We start from the raw sequence: 15,583 nt of genomic DNA, 5'->3' as shown, positions 1-15,583 counted from the left end.
AGTATGCACTGCTGTAGTGATAGCAGGTACCACCTCAGCCGGTATACACTGCTGTAGTGATAGTAGATACTGCTATCGAGTTGGTAGATACTGCTATATAGAGTTAGTAGATACTAAACAGTATATACCACTACAGTCAGTCAATACTGCTACAGTCAGTATATACTACTATACAGTCAGTACATACTAGTACGGTGAGTAGCTATTAGAGTCCGTAGATACTATAGAGTGAGTAGATCTTGCTATAGAGTTAGTAGTTACTACTATAGTCAGTGGATACTACTATAGTCAGTGGATACTACTATACAGTTAGTTGTTACTACTATAGAGTCCGTAGATACTACTGTAGGCCCAGTAGATACTACTACGGTCAGTCGTTACTACAATCAGTAAATAATACTCCAGTCAGTAGCTACTACTGGCTCAGTAGATACTACTGTACAGTCAGTAGATACAACTACAGAGTCAATAGATACTACTTCCTCTGTTGTATGTAGGCTGATGTAAATATAATTTTTGAGGGGGGGTGTCCACAATTTTCGGAAACCTTTTACATCAACTATTTACCCCACAATTTCTACAACATTTTGGACTTTTGCAAGCTTCTTATAATTTTGTTGGTGGAGAAATGTACAAACGGCCCACCGGGCTTTCACAATACCTTAGTATCTGTGTGTGTATATGTAAGGTTTTTAAGAGACAACAAACTCCGTGATAAGAAGGCTCAGCTAATCGAGTCTCTCACCTTTCTGAAGAGATGCCGCGACTCTAAGGTAATACCAATCGGATTTACTCTAACCTCTGCTGCTGTAACTCATTCCACAAGTAGTGACTAATCCCATATCTGCATTTCCATAAATATGCTAAATTCCTCTTGATATGCAAATCCCTTTGTCAAGGCGCTCTTCCCCCTCCAACCCAGCTTAAATATACGCTGCCAAGCCTGGTGGTGTTCATTCAGACGCTGTCTTTCCGACAGACCTGTTCTTCACCTGAGGACGGCTGCTTGCGTTGTGGCCGAAACGTGAGAATTCCCTTCTACGTGACTTTACTGAAAGAACCAAGAAGATGAATCCCTGCAGTCATGAAAGCTTTAAATCGAAAATTTTAAGAGAAGTTTTTAAAGATATTTTTCACCCGGGCAACGCCGGGTACTTACCGCTAGTAACTAATAAATGAAACTGAAAACAGTCTGGAACAAGCGTCGTGGTGACGTCACCGCCACTTCGTGGCGAATGACAGTTGTCTTCTTTTGGCTTCTGAGGTGCTGCGTTCCTTGGAACGAAAATACCTCAGGTCCCCAGCAGGGGCGCTGGGTCAGCGTGTGTGTTGAGCACACAGCGCTCTCGGCTGCTTCGTCAGTCTCTCTTCACCGCTGAGGTGATTGCCGAGTCGGCACGCTGGTCACTCTGTCGGCAGTGCCAGTGCTGGCAGGGATGATGGGTCCGGCTCCGTCTGCGTCGATGTGCGCGATCATCCCGTCACCAGAAACCACTCGCACCAGACACTGTTGATCCTTGTAGACTGTGGAGCGACTTGGAGAGACAGCGCCTGTCGTCTCCACCCCCCCCCCCTCTTCAAGAGAGTCCTCTTCCAGTTGTTTGTACGACTCGTGCTGCAGAGAGGACACGCTACAGATCAAGTTATATCGTTCCGTGTCAGTCTCTGATCCGACCCTCAACTAAACTTCGCCTGTGGGTTGCGATTTCAAGGGACACTCTCACGAATAGTGGTTGCACCAGTTTTCCCTCAAAGGGTTGACTTTGATCTGAGCACAATCCGAACGATTGTCACTATGATCGTGTTTGCTGTACAGAACGATCTCGCCACCGGGAATAGTAATGCTTGGCACTCTTCCCCACGTCTGTATTGCAATACTGCGAGCATCAGCCATGGCTGGCAGCCTCAATGACGCAACAACAAAAAACTCTCCGTGATGCGTGGCTTCTGACGATGCAGAGCTCCCTATCAATTTGCCAGTCACGAGGGCAATCCCCGGAGCCGACCACTCGCAGTACTTCTTCTTCTTTCATATGGCATTGTGAAAAGCAACAGTTGTTATTTTAAATGATCTTCATGAATGAATGCAAAGGTTTCTTATCCAGTCCAATGATGTGGTTGATGCAGTGTGAATTTTAGCGATACCGCCAGGATGTGCATGGATGGAGCATTCATCGGTGATGTGCTTGATGGTTTGGACTTCTCCAGTCGCAGTTGGGTGTTTCGTTGAGCAGTGCTGATTTCTATTCTTGCATTCTTGCTTATATATATTTTCCACCTGTTGTATATATTCGGTCTGAAAAATTATAAAAATGTAAAAAATGAAATGAAATTTTTTTAAACTGTAATGTTCCCGGAATTATGCTAATTTATTTAATCATGAAAATGTTGCGTGTATGCTAATTAGGTAGGTGTAATTGTATTCAGTTATGCAAGTGTATGTAATTATGCTAATGCATTCAATTATGATCATTAGCTTCTGCTTCGTTGTCTCGGGTTGTATTATCACTGGTCAACAACAAAAACGTTTTTTTCTGGCCTGGACTTTTGCAGCTGTTCTAGACTAATTTCAGGGTGCTGATTCCAAATCTGATCTCAGATTTGCTCTATCACATCTCATTTTATGCTATCGGCATACCCCATTTTCATTGATTTTACCCGAAATTAACTCTGTCACATATGATTGCAAGTTGTTGCGAGTCAGTGACTGATTTAGTGTTAAAATATGGTGCTGTATTTTTAGGATAGTGTGTTTATAATAAATTTATGTAGATATCCACATTTATTTAATATTTTTCTTCTGCAGTTTTTATTGAAAATGCAATATTTGATATCTCAAAAACCTGATGTGATAGACACAAACTGATGCCAGATTTGGAATCAGCACCCCAAAATTACCTTAAGACCATTGGAATACCTTATGCCAGAAAAAGTGTTGACCAGTGAATTATCAATCAGGATAAAACAATGATTCTCACTTTAACTTTTACTGATTATGTCTTAGTGTGTTATATCAGGTCTCAAAATTGAGATCTCTCCGCAGGATATAGTTCTTATAATTAATATTATTATGCATGGACTTAGGAAGGCACCACTCAGACTCTTCTGTGTTAAGCAACTTTAATCTCTAAAAAACACGTAACATTCTAATATGCGAACTCTTATGCAAGGAATGCCAACAGTACTCCTGGAGATGTCCTCATTGAACCGTACATTTAACCCTCAATAATTATGTTTGTCAAACTGGGTAACAGAACAATTGGCTCATTCTTCAGAATAAGGTGATCATACACAGCGACAGGAAATTAATGTGACAATATTCATACGAACAGTAATAAAAAAACATGTGCCTAAGCAAAGGTAGACCTCAATAAATTCATTTTTTAGATTATGCAATTAACGTAATGCCTTGGAACAATGGTGTGCGGTAGTGTGCTTGCTTGTCTAACAAATGTGCATCAATTGGCTAAGAGCTTTAATACATTCGCCGGCAAGATTATGTGATGAAAAGAAAGCTTTTAACACAATTGTATCCTTGTTTGTGTGTATTCGTTTTGGGCAGCGTTCCCCACAATTCCATCACGGGTTGGAAGTGTTTAACATTTTTTGCATCAGACTTGCAGTCTCTGTCAAAAAGGGGCGCTGTGGCCTTTGAAGTCGTGAAGTAGTGATCTATTGTGCAAGGGTGTGCTTGCTGTCACCATGTATTCCGTCCTCTCATCACGGATTGGAAGTAAAAACAAAATATTATTTACAGTGAGGGAAAAAAGTATTTGATCCCCTGCTGATTTTGTACGTTTGCCCACTGACAAAGAAATTATCAGTCTATAATTTTAATGGTAGGTTAATTTGGAGAGACAGAATAGCAACAAAATCCAGAAAAACGCATGTCAAAAATGTTATAAATTGATATAGATACAGTAATCCCTCGCCACTTCGCGGTTCAAGTTTCGCGGCCTCAGTGCATCGCGGATTTTTCAAAAATATTCATCGAAAAAAATTCAAAAATACCGCCATATCGGCAGCCGTATTGCGGAAAGCAGCGTTGTTTCATCGTGATGCGCGAGAGAAACGGTTTCCCAGGATGCCAGACAAAGAGAGAAACTCTCTCAGAGGCTTTGTACATACCCACGGGCACTCAGACAAGGCACGTGATTGGTTCCCGGCGCGAGATCGACGAATGAGAGCACGGGTGGATGTATCCCGTGAGCTGGTTGGCTGCGCATCATCGTTGTCATTGTCGTCGTCGTCATTACTGGAGTCAAGTCTCAAGATACTACTGTCATTGGTGAGTGTAGAACACCATAATACGTATCGTATGAGAGAGAGTGAATGTATAATATTAGGGTTTTATAATTAAATAGATTTAAGTAAAATATATATATAAAGTATAAATATACATATTTTAAACATTCTGGTACCCACACACACATATACGGAAATTCCTAGGGGGCCAATCCTACTTCGCGGATTTTCACCTATCGTGAGGGGTTCCGGTCCCCATTAACCGCGATAAACGAGGGATCACTGTATACCCAACCCACAGGTCTGCAAATACTGCCCCCTCTTACTCTGCAGGTTGAACCTAAGAATTGAGTGTTCAACTTCACATTCTTTCATTAAAGGCCTGTGACAAATGTGAATCTAATGGGGCTGCATTGTCTCAAGCTTACACATCTACCGGGTCTCTATTTGACTTTGTTTTGTCTAAGAAGTCCACCCACACCTCCACTTCCACAAACTCCTGGGAGTTGCCTCGCTCTGCCTCACAGTCAGAATTCTCCTCCTGCTTCACGTTGCCTCCATCGATGTGAAGGTCCGATTTTGGAGTTGAATCTTCATCTTCACATTTTACCTTCACATCTTCGCTCTTCACCATCACATCTTCACATTTTACCTTCACTTCTTTGCTCTTCACTATCGCCTCTTCACATTTCACCCTGAAACATTTCATATCGTCCAAGCTGGAATGTACTTCTGGTTCTTTTTTCAGGAGGGATGGGCTCATTGTAGCACTTTGACTTCCACAAGTCGATTTCAGACAACACTCTTTGGGGATATTCTGATGCCTGTATGTTCTCTGGTGTCGATGAAGATCTGATGACCGTGCAAATGCCCTCTCACACACAGTGCACTTGAAGGGTTTCTCTCCTGTGTGTGTTCTCTGGTGGATCTTAAGAAATGCTGCCCATTCAAATGCCTTCTCACAGACATTGCATTTGAAAGGTTTCTCTCTTGTGTGTGTTCTCTGGTGTTTTTTAAGAATCGGTGAATCTGCAAATGGCTTTCCACACATAGTGCACCTGAAGGGTTTCTCTTCTGTGTGTCCTCTGGTGTTTTTTAAGATGTGATGACTGTAAAAATTCCTTCTCACACACACTGCACTTGAAGGGGTTATCTCCTTTGTGTATTCTCTGGTGTCTTTTAAAATAAAATGAACTTGAAAATGCCTTCCCACAAACACTGCACTTGAAGGGTTTCTCTCCTGTGTGTGTTCTCTGGTGCGATTTAAGAATTGATGACTTTGCAAACGCCTTCCCACACACACTGCACTTAAAAGGTTTCTCTCCTGTGTGTGTTCTTTGGTGGGTCTGAAGATATGACGACCATGAAAATGCCTTCTCACACACAGTGCACTTGAAGGGTTTCTCTCCTGTGTGTGTTCTCTGGTGTCTTTGAAGATGTGATGACTGTGCAAACGCCTTCTCACACACAGTGCACTTGAAAGGTTTCTTTCCTGTGTGTGTTCTCTGGTGTCTTTGAAGATGTGGTGACCGTGCAAACGCCTTCTCACACACAGTGCACTTGAAAGGTTTCTTTCCTGTGTGTGTTCTCTGGTGTTGTTTAAAAGTAGATGAATCAAAAAATGCCTTCCCACACACACTGCACTTGAAGGGCTTATCTCCTGTGTGTGTTCTCTGGTGGGTTTGAAGATTTGATGACTTTGCAAACGCCTTCCCACACAGAGTGCACTTAAAAGGTTTCTCTCCTGTGTGTGTTGTCTGGTGGATCTTAAGATTTGATGACTTTGCAAACGCCTTCCCACACAGAGTGCACTTAAAAGGTTTATCTCCTGTGTGTGTTCTGTGGTGTTGTTTAAGAGTAGATGAATCTGAAAATGCCTTCCCACACACACAGCACTCTAAGGGTTTCTCTCCTGTGTGTGTTCTCTGGTGCTGTGTCAAGTTTCCAGTACGATCCGTGCTGTTTGCATGCTGGTCGCATTGTTTCCTTCTTGTACTGAACTGCGCTGAGTGCCTTTGCTCCATCAGGCCAATTCTGCAGAGAGAGCGTCAGCTGCAAACAGAAAAGCATGTCCACACCATCTATGTGAGTATTGAGGCACAGAGGAATGCATATATACACAGTCACACATGACATCTATACATATTCATATTTTCATGATATAGTGAAAGAGATTCCCCAATTCATCACAAAGGGCTGTTAAGGCACACAATGCGAGGGCAAATGGTCATAAATATGCCTGGACACCCTAGTGTCTTCAAAATTAATGTTTACCAAAAACTCCAAGCACACAATTTTGGTTGTCTAGCTATGACAGGAATATTTATTTAAGAAAAATTTGTTAACCTAGCAAAGGCTTTTGAAAATAATACTATTTGTATTATGCAGAAATGTATAAATTAATGTTCATTTGCAACTTAGAGGTGTGAAGCCAGGCTCAGATGAGCTTGAATGCGAGGATGAACAGATTTAACTTCAGCTGCATATGTGCTGTGTTAATTTCCTGACTGTTTCCATTCTTATGAAAATTTCCAAAGCAAAACTAAAATAAACTATATTTATGATTTAACCTCCATGTTCAATCGAGTCAATATACTTGACAGCAAATACAAACTTCACATGTTCATACACTTGCATGGTAAAAAGGTGGTTAAATTTTGACTTAAAACTTTCGTGACTGCAGGAATTAATATTCTTTGGTTATTTCGGTAAAGTTACGTAGATAGAAAATAATAATACAAATAAAGTGAATAGAAGAAAAAAAAAACGACTAATGTAGACTGGAGCCTGGTTCTTAACCTCGGTGAGCGCAGAGGCGTAGCTCGGATATTTTGCGCCCGGGGACGAACTATAAAATTGGCGCCCCCCCCCCCCCGCCGTTTAATCACATTTTCCTATTACATCGAATAAGGAATAACAATTTTAATGAAACATTGTATATAAAGAAGCAAATTATTAGAAATTATATTACATGGCTCACTCAGTCACTGTCGTAGACTGGTTGACATAGTCTACGAAAGATTATGTTTTCTTGATTTCACTGTCGCAAACTGGTCAATCACGTAATCAAAATATGTTTTTTCCAATGTTTTTCTTTCAATGCTAAGAAGAGCAAGATCGCTGAGACGATCTTGTCCCATTGAAGCACGCAAATACGACAAAATAAGTTTCAATTTGCTGAACGACCGCTCACAGCTTGCAATTGAAACTGCTACTGTTAATAAAATTTGCAGTGAAATTCGCAAATTCGGAAATATGTCGTCTCCATAAAACACAATAAAACCAAGAAGATCCAAAGGAGTTTCTGGTAGAACTTAATTCCGGTTACAGAGCAGCATTTTGCAATCTCCAAATTCTGTGAAAAGTTCGTGGCCATTGATGTCGGTGTCATAGAAATTTCCAAAATCCGTGCAATTTCGACGAATTGCATCGACATCTGTGCCAGTTCTCCCGGCATCTTCCGACGTCACCTAATTCTTCTGTCCACATCGATCCCCCAGGCTGTGCATCTTGTTTTGGCGTTTTTTACAGCAACTTGGCTCAAATCATCACGAAGCTGGACAAATTCATGCTCCAAAAATTCAAGATCAGTTGCTGCTTCCTTGAAATTCATAGTAGGACCCTGTAAGCGCTTCTGAACACGATACATTTTTCCAAGAATGACATTCCAGAAATGTAATAAAACTATGAAGTAAAAATTTAATACGCATGCCTGTAACTGTTCTGCATCACTTCTGGTTTCAGGCGTCATAGTTACGTCCTCCGACAATTTGTCTAGCAGCCCTACTAGTTCATCCATTCCTTCATAGAGAGCTTTAACAGCTTCTGATCGTGCACTCCAGCGTGTTTCAGACTCCCGCTTTACTGTGATGGGCACAGCTTTTTTTAACTCTTCCCAACGAATTGTTGAACGAGAGAAAAATATATACTTTCAACTGTTCCAAAAAACGTGACGACAAGTGGATCCTGTTTAGCTGAGTGTACTCCTGCTAAGTTTAAGCTGTGGTTGTCACATATTCTTAGGTTTTTTCGGTAAAGTCACGTAGGTAAAACATTAAAATTAATGAAAGTAAAATAAAACAAAATAAAAATAAAAATCACGACGTTTCGGAGGCAACACAAGTCTCCGTCATCAGGTGGGACCGTCACAGCCGAATTAGCTGCATCAAGTGAAGCAATGATTCAAGATGTAATCCCTTATAAGCAAGTTGAAGGGAGGTGGAGAGGGGGGGGTTTGGAGAGCTTATCAGATTGTGGTAGCCAATGAATGGAAACGTATCGGGAGGGAGGAGGAGCGGTGATCAAAGACTGCACGTAGTGCTCAACACAATGAATGGACACGTGTCGGGAGGGAGGAGGAGCGGTGATCAAAGACTGCACGTAGTGTTCAACACAATGAATGGAGACGTGTCGGGACGGAGGGTGAGCGGTGATCAAAGACTGCACGTAGTGCTCAACACAATGAATGGAGACGTGTCGGGACGGAGGGTGAGCGGTGATCAAAGACATCACGTAGTGCTCAACACAATGAATGGAAACGTGTCGGGACGGAGGGTGAGCGGTGATCAAAGACTGCACGTAGTGCTAAACACAATGAATGGAGACGTGTCGGGACGGAGGGTGAGCGGTGATCAAAGAACAATGAAGAGATTACTGTTAAACACTGGGGATGTTAACACTCGGTGAAGTAAATTAAAATAGTGCCTGTCAGATAAGATGGTCCAAAAAGTGTAATTAAGTCTTTTTTGCGTGGTTAATAACATCTTTCCAGTGATTACTAAGTTTGTACCCATCATCACGGTTGAAATTATGTCTGTGTTTGTATATTTGTATGGCTTCGTGTACAAACCTTTGATGGTAGCCAGTAGGTTTGCAGAGAACCTTGGTATCGGAAAAGACAATTTCATGAGAGCCCACAGAGTTGTAGCAATGATCAGCAACGGCCGAAGAATCAGTTCTGCCGTGTTTCAGATCTGACTTGTGCTCGCGGACATGATCAGAAACATGACGTTTCGTTTCTCCAATGTAGCAATCACCACAAATGCAACTCAATTTGTAGACTCCAGGATACTGTAAGTCAGGGACGACATCCTTCACAGATGGTTGTCACAGTTGACAAACAATGCTCTGTGATTTTTGTCACATATTCGTTGTTGAAGGCCGGATATATGCCCAGTCATCACAGCAGCATTGTGATAACATTGTGCCCGACAGTCGGCTAGAGGTATGTTGTCAAATTTCAGTATCTCGACGATGACTCTTTCTAGGCTTGCTGCATCTTTTGCATGTATCTCGATATAACCTAAAAAAGATTTTTTGATAGTTACTTTTTTAGTTTGAAAATCCACATCCACAAATCTTATGACCTGAGAAAATGTAATTACATGCAATGTAGGCTGTGTGTGGCGGGATATATAAACTTTTAGGTTGAGGTGTAGATTTGCGCAGTAGTTTCAGGCTGCCGCGCTCGCCGCAATAAGTGATAATGTAACGTTGTAAGCCTCATTTTGGCGCCCCTTTACCTTGGCGCCCGGGGACATATGTACCCCCCTGCCCCCCCCCTAGCTACGCCTCTGGGTGAGCGTACTGGCAGTCTATAATGTAGACTGTAGCCTGGTTCTTAACCTCGGTGAGTGTATTGGCAGTCTATAATGTAGACTATTGCCTGTTTTTTGACGAGACCTTTGCAATGGACTAGACCTTGGCGATGGACACTCACAGCTTTGTACGTAAAAAAAGTCCAGGCAGCTTCCACATAGTGTTACAGAGCCTAATGAAAGAATGCTGCTAGACAAATTTGAAGTGAGACTTTGGATGCCAAACCAAAGCTGGTCGTGAACACATTAACCAGTTATAGGAGCTCCTCCACCACGTGTAGAACGACCTGATTATTCATGGAGAGCTGAGCAGGTGCAGTGCTGTATGACATTAAATTCCCAGGGAGGTGTTCTTTGGGTCTTTCGGTAAAGTCACGTCACTTAACCGAAAGACCCAAAGAATATTAATTCCTGCAGTTACGAAAGCTTTAAGTCAAGATTTTCCCAGGGAGGTGATCTTTTTGTAGAACATATGCAAGGCCCCATTTCGTCATGGAATTCTCCAGGTACAGAACACGATTCTCCAACTCAATATCATTGAGTAGCCATGACCAGATCATCAACATGCGTAACATGGTTGACCAGCAGGGGAAAATCCCTTGACTATAACCAGACATTGATTAGCGTATCATTGTTACTGTATCAAATGCATTTTTTATAGGGTCGTTGTGAGCTTCTCAAAACACAACTATTTGAAAATGCTACGTAATGTAATGCATGCGGCTAGAGGGAATTTCGGCCACAAGCCAAATTGAACAAGAAAGGGATCCGACTCCTGGTCACGCAACTTTAGATGGGCCAGCCAAAAATCATAAAAATCCTCAACGATTGTGAGAAGAGGCAGAGACATCGAAAACCAAAAACAAACCAAAACCCCAAGCCTCTTTATGGTACTATAGGCTGTAATTACACCAAGAAAGCAGAGATCTAGTTTCTGCTGAAAATCCGTACTCCTGTACTATAGCTGATGGACAAAAAATACAGCAGCCGTGCCTCCGAACCAGCAACATCAATAAATGACCGGCGACCGATAAGAAATACAATCACGTAATATATACAGAATCGACGAGGGTAAAAGGGAACCGCACAGAAAACGGGGAATTAACAACAAATATACATGAAAACTGGCTAACCCACTTACGCTCCAGCACAGCCCCCCCCCCCCCCCCCCGTTAGAATCACGCATGCAATGACAGTCACCCGTTAGCACCCCCCCCGCCTTTCCGACGCGGCGTCACAACCAGTAGCACACGTCGGCCATATCGGGGGAATTTCCATGTTACCACCCCACCGCCTTTCCGACGCGGCGTCACAACCAGCAGTACGCGTCGGCCATATCGGTGGGATTTTAACCCAGTCTCTCTCCAAGACTCGCATCGCAGCATATAGCTGTACCGACCGAGCTGAGACGACCCAGTCTCTCTCCAAGACTCGCATCGCAGCATATAGCTGTACCGACCGAGCTGAGACGACCCAGTCTCTCTCCAAGACTCGCATCGCAGCATATAGCTGTACCGACCAAGCTGAGACGACCCATCGTTCACTCACTGCACAACATGCACCCTAACAACTGAGGGATACAGTCTCAACGTAACAGGACAACTCCACCTGAACCTTACGAATCTCCAGCCCACTGTTTCAACGCGCCTCGGAGGGTCTCAACCTCCGAGCCGTCAGGTCAAGCTGTCAGCCATAGCATGACGGGACCACACTCCCCGAGCCATGTGAGCGCACAGCCCACAAGGCTAGACAAGCCACAGAGTGTCTCGATCTCCAGGCTGTCAGGTCAAGCCGTCAGACACAGCATGACGGGACCACACTCCCCGAGCCATGTGAGCGCACAGCCCACTAGGCTAGACAAGCCACGGAGTGTCTCGATCTCCGGGCTGTCAGGTCAAGCCGTCAGCCATTGCATGACGGGACCACACTCTCCGAGCCATGTGAGCGCACAGCCCACTAGGCTAGACATGCCACGGAGTGTTTCAATCTCCGGGCTGTCAGGTCAAGCCGTCAGCCATTGCATGACGGGACCACACTCTCCGAGCCCTGTGAGCGCACAGCCCACTAGGCTAGACATACCACAGAGTGTTTCAATCTCCGGGCTGTCAGGTCAAGCCGTCAGCCATTGCATGACGGGACCACACTCTCCGAGCCCTGTGAGCGCACAGCCCACTAGGCTAGACATACCACGGAGTGTTTCAATCTCTGGGCTGTCAGGTCAAGCCGTCAGCCATAGCATGACGGGACCACAACGTTCATGTTAGACACGCAACTCTCACTGGGCCATCCTGGTCAGGACCTGCGCCCCAAGATAGGTGACAGCCAGCAGCACAATTCCAAATCCATGGCAGCATGTCACCATCGCAATTTAACACGATCACAACACATACAATTTGAATTATGATCCCCCACAGAACTGATCCAATGCCGAACAGGTACGCACAATTTGTGACGATCCCGAATATTCAATGGTCACAACAATACACCTCACATCCCGTATCCGTACACATCATCTCCGAGACTCGCATTGCAGCATGCAGCTGTACCAACCGAGTGGAGATAGCAACGCAATTTGACGGCAATTAACGGAAACGCACCCCCGATCCACGTAGAACACAAGGAGCATTCCCGCACAAAAGACATCATCTGTGCAACAACGGACAGGAACCAACCAGTGAGTTTGAAACAAACCGAACCTGTCATTTCAAAATCCCCTTCAACATTAACCATGGGACTCAGGGCATTCGAATTTTGAGAGCAAAAAAAAACTAGACACAAACGTCCAAAATCGCCGAATTGATTAATACAGTATATGCAGTATACGAAGTTCGTACAGTCAATCATTTGGCGCAATGCTCCATCCAGTCCCCACATATAAACAACAACAATCCTAGACAACCGCAACAACAAACCAATCCTAAACCCCTACGCCAAGCATCAAAAACGCCACACAGCATCACACCACAACACCAAGCACCCAACTAACATCCCTATGAATAGCAAACCAAAAGCCCTAAGCCAACCTCTTCCTGGCCACAACATCACAACAACAATATAACACCAAATAACACTCACACAAGCCAAAATGCAAAAAGAACAGTGGGAAAAACCGTCCGCGAGGAACACAAAACCAGAGAGTCAAACTGAAAAAGTCCCTCCCAACAGTGTCTCCAACGTCGAAACCCTCTCTTCAATCACGGGCCCCTCTCGCTCTCACCACCGATGCCCTCCCCCGCTCTTCTTACTTCAATGTGGGGAGGGAGGCCCGTAATCACAGGGCTGCAGCGGCGCGCCGCCAGGCCGGCGCAGCACACAAGGCGCAAAAGGCGGGAACGCCGCCACCGCGAAACCACTGCCGCGGTGAAAATGGCGGGAACGCGGCTGTGGGAAGTGCGGGAATGCCAACACGTTGAAATGGCGGGAACGCCGCCGCCGCGGGAACGCTGGCACGTAAAAAAAATGGCGGGAACGGCGGCACGTTGAAGTGGCGGGAACCGCCGGCATGATGCAAATGGCGGGAACGCCGGCGCTGTGAAACTGGCGGGAACGCCGCCACAGTGAAATGGCAGGAACGCCGGCACCGCCGAAACGGCGCGAACGCCACAGCTGCGTCATCTTGCAATTTCGCCATCACTCACCAACACCCGGCCACTCCCTTGCCACCAGCAGCTGGTCGAGTTGACGAGCGACGTCGCTCCAACTCGCCGTCGATGGCGACCAGCCCGGGCCCGCAGCCTCCTCCCATGCAGGCTGCAGTCGCCCATCCCCCGGGGCACACCACCGGGGCCCCGGACTCCGGGGTCATCGCAGGGAGAGGCCAGGTGCAACCCACACCGTCCATCCGCACCTCCGGTTGGGTCTTGCACTTCGCTGCCAGCTTTTACACCATGGCAGCGAAGGGTACAGCTTCTTCAAATTAATCAGCGAAAGTTCGATAACCACTTCTACACCAAATGTAGTAAGACCGAATTAGGTGCACACACACGCAGCTTGGAGGCAACACTATTTATTAAACGGTAAGTAATATAACACTGTACATAAGGTGGTGACCACCTTCCTCAACTCACTAACACTCTGGAACACGACACAGACTGGACCAGGCAGGCAACGGCCTGCCTGGCCCAGGACGACGACTCGGGACTTGACGACCGATGATGTCTTCACTTTGGAGTACAGTACAACAGCCTTGCTCTGCGTTCACACCACGCTTATATCTGGTTTGGCGTGGCTGGCTCCGCCCCGGCGTGGCTGGCTCTCTTCAGGCCACGCCTCCCTTCCCAGGACACGCCTCACTTCCCCCACCTCTGGGAAGGTCCGGATCCCTCCAGCACGTGACCCCCCAGGCACCCCCTTGGGGCCCCCAGCCCTCATACAGGCCGACACAGTAGTGACCATTCTATGTCACTACACAGGTACCAACCTCCTAGAAAAGTTGGGGCTCAACGTGCAGCCCCGCCGGCGATGCGCCACCGTGGAGGGCAGCGGGGAGCGGATTCCTTTCTTGGGACAAGAGCCGGGTTGCCCTCGTTTCGAGCCCGTGGCCGCTATCCTGGCGTCGGCCGTCACCGTCGCATTGGTGTTCCACTGGGTTTTCCGTTTTTCTCCCAAACCTAAACTCAAAATATATTTGGTGGTGGTCAAACAGTCCAATGCAGGACCCTCATGAAACATAATCTTTAACTGCTAAGTAAGAAATTAAATTGGAAAACCCTCAAACACAGTACACTATTTTTATTTTACCAGGTGAGGCCATCTGAGCTGCATAGCTCTTTTTCAGAATCGACCTGGACACAAATGATAGCTCAACTTTGTGGGTTATAATATGGAAATGTTTTGCAGCCAAATTCTCAAAATGCATGTTTCTAAATGTTGAGAAAAATCAATGCCACTACAGGGAGAGAAAAAAAATGTAAACTGCAATTATAAATGCGTCAGGGTTGGAATCGAACCCACGCACGCAGAGTACGCTCACGGAGTACACTAACACAAATGAGTACACTCGCTCACTCGGATTATTTTTTCTCCGGGTCCTTCGATTTTCCCCTCCACATTTAGTAACATGCATTTAGATTATTTGGCTGCTACAATCTTCCACGTGAAAAGCCATTTCGTTGAGCTATCATCTATGGCCAGGTGGCTTCTGACAAAAGATCTAACAGCTCTGTGAGCCTTGGTTGGTAATATAAAAATAGTTTACACCATTGGAATCTCATTTGCCATTAAAAAATATAATTGTTTTTTTTTACCCTTTTATCTGGCAACAAAACTGACACCTTTTTTACGAGCAGTCATGTTTGCATAGACCACAATACCTGCAGTCATAATGCGAACAAAAAACATAACTCTGATTATATATGCACTGTCCTTGATGTTGATTGGTCCACACACCCGAGACAGCTTTCCTTAGAGCCTAGTCAGAGTATGTTTTATGTTTGCATTATGACTGCAGGTATTGTGGTCTATGCAAACATGATTCCTCGTAAAAAAGGAGTCAGTTTTGTTGCCAGATAAAAGGGTAAAAAAACAATTATCATAAAAATAGTTGTTCATCGGTCTAAAGGGTGCATCAGCAAAACCAACTCGGCAGAACGCTCCTGAATTAGAGTGCTGAGACTCATTGTGGAATATACTCGAGTGTGCACCATGGTGGCTGGGAGATGTTAACTGCCTCTCCTGGACTACAGGAGGTGGTGGGTTCGATCACGACCCCTCCTGTATATTTGGAGTTTTCGTGTCTCTCT

At 45.0% G+C, this 15,583-nt stretch overlaps 1 protein-coding gene across 1 annotated transcript; it reads right to left on the bottom strand.

The window, feature by feature from the left end:
• Positions 1-3,103: 3,103 nt before the first annotated feature.
• LOC144738145 (uncharacterized) lies at positions 3,104-15,250 on the bottom strand. Its single transcript, XM_078621098.1, is given in 3 exon segments — positions 3,104-5,318; positions 5,320-6,297; positions 14,263-15,250. Coding segments are annotated over 2 exon segments (1,599 nt in total). The 5' UTR covers positions 6,270-6,297; positions 14,263-15,250; the 3' UTR covers positions 3,104-4,669.
• Positions 15,251-15,583: the final 333 nt, after the last annotated feature.

Source organism: Lampetra planeri, chromosome 78, assembly GCF_965212315.1.
Source record: "Lampetra planeri chromosome 78, kcLamPlan1.2.h2, whole genome shotgun sequence".
Lineage (NCBI taxonomy): Eukaryota > Metazoa > Chordata > Hyperoartia > Petromyzontiformes > Petromyzontidae > Lampetra > Lampetra planeri.
This window is presented reverse-complemented; position numbering and strand designations above follow the sequence as displayed.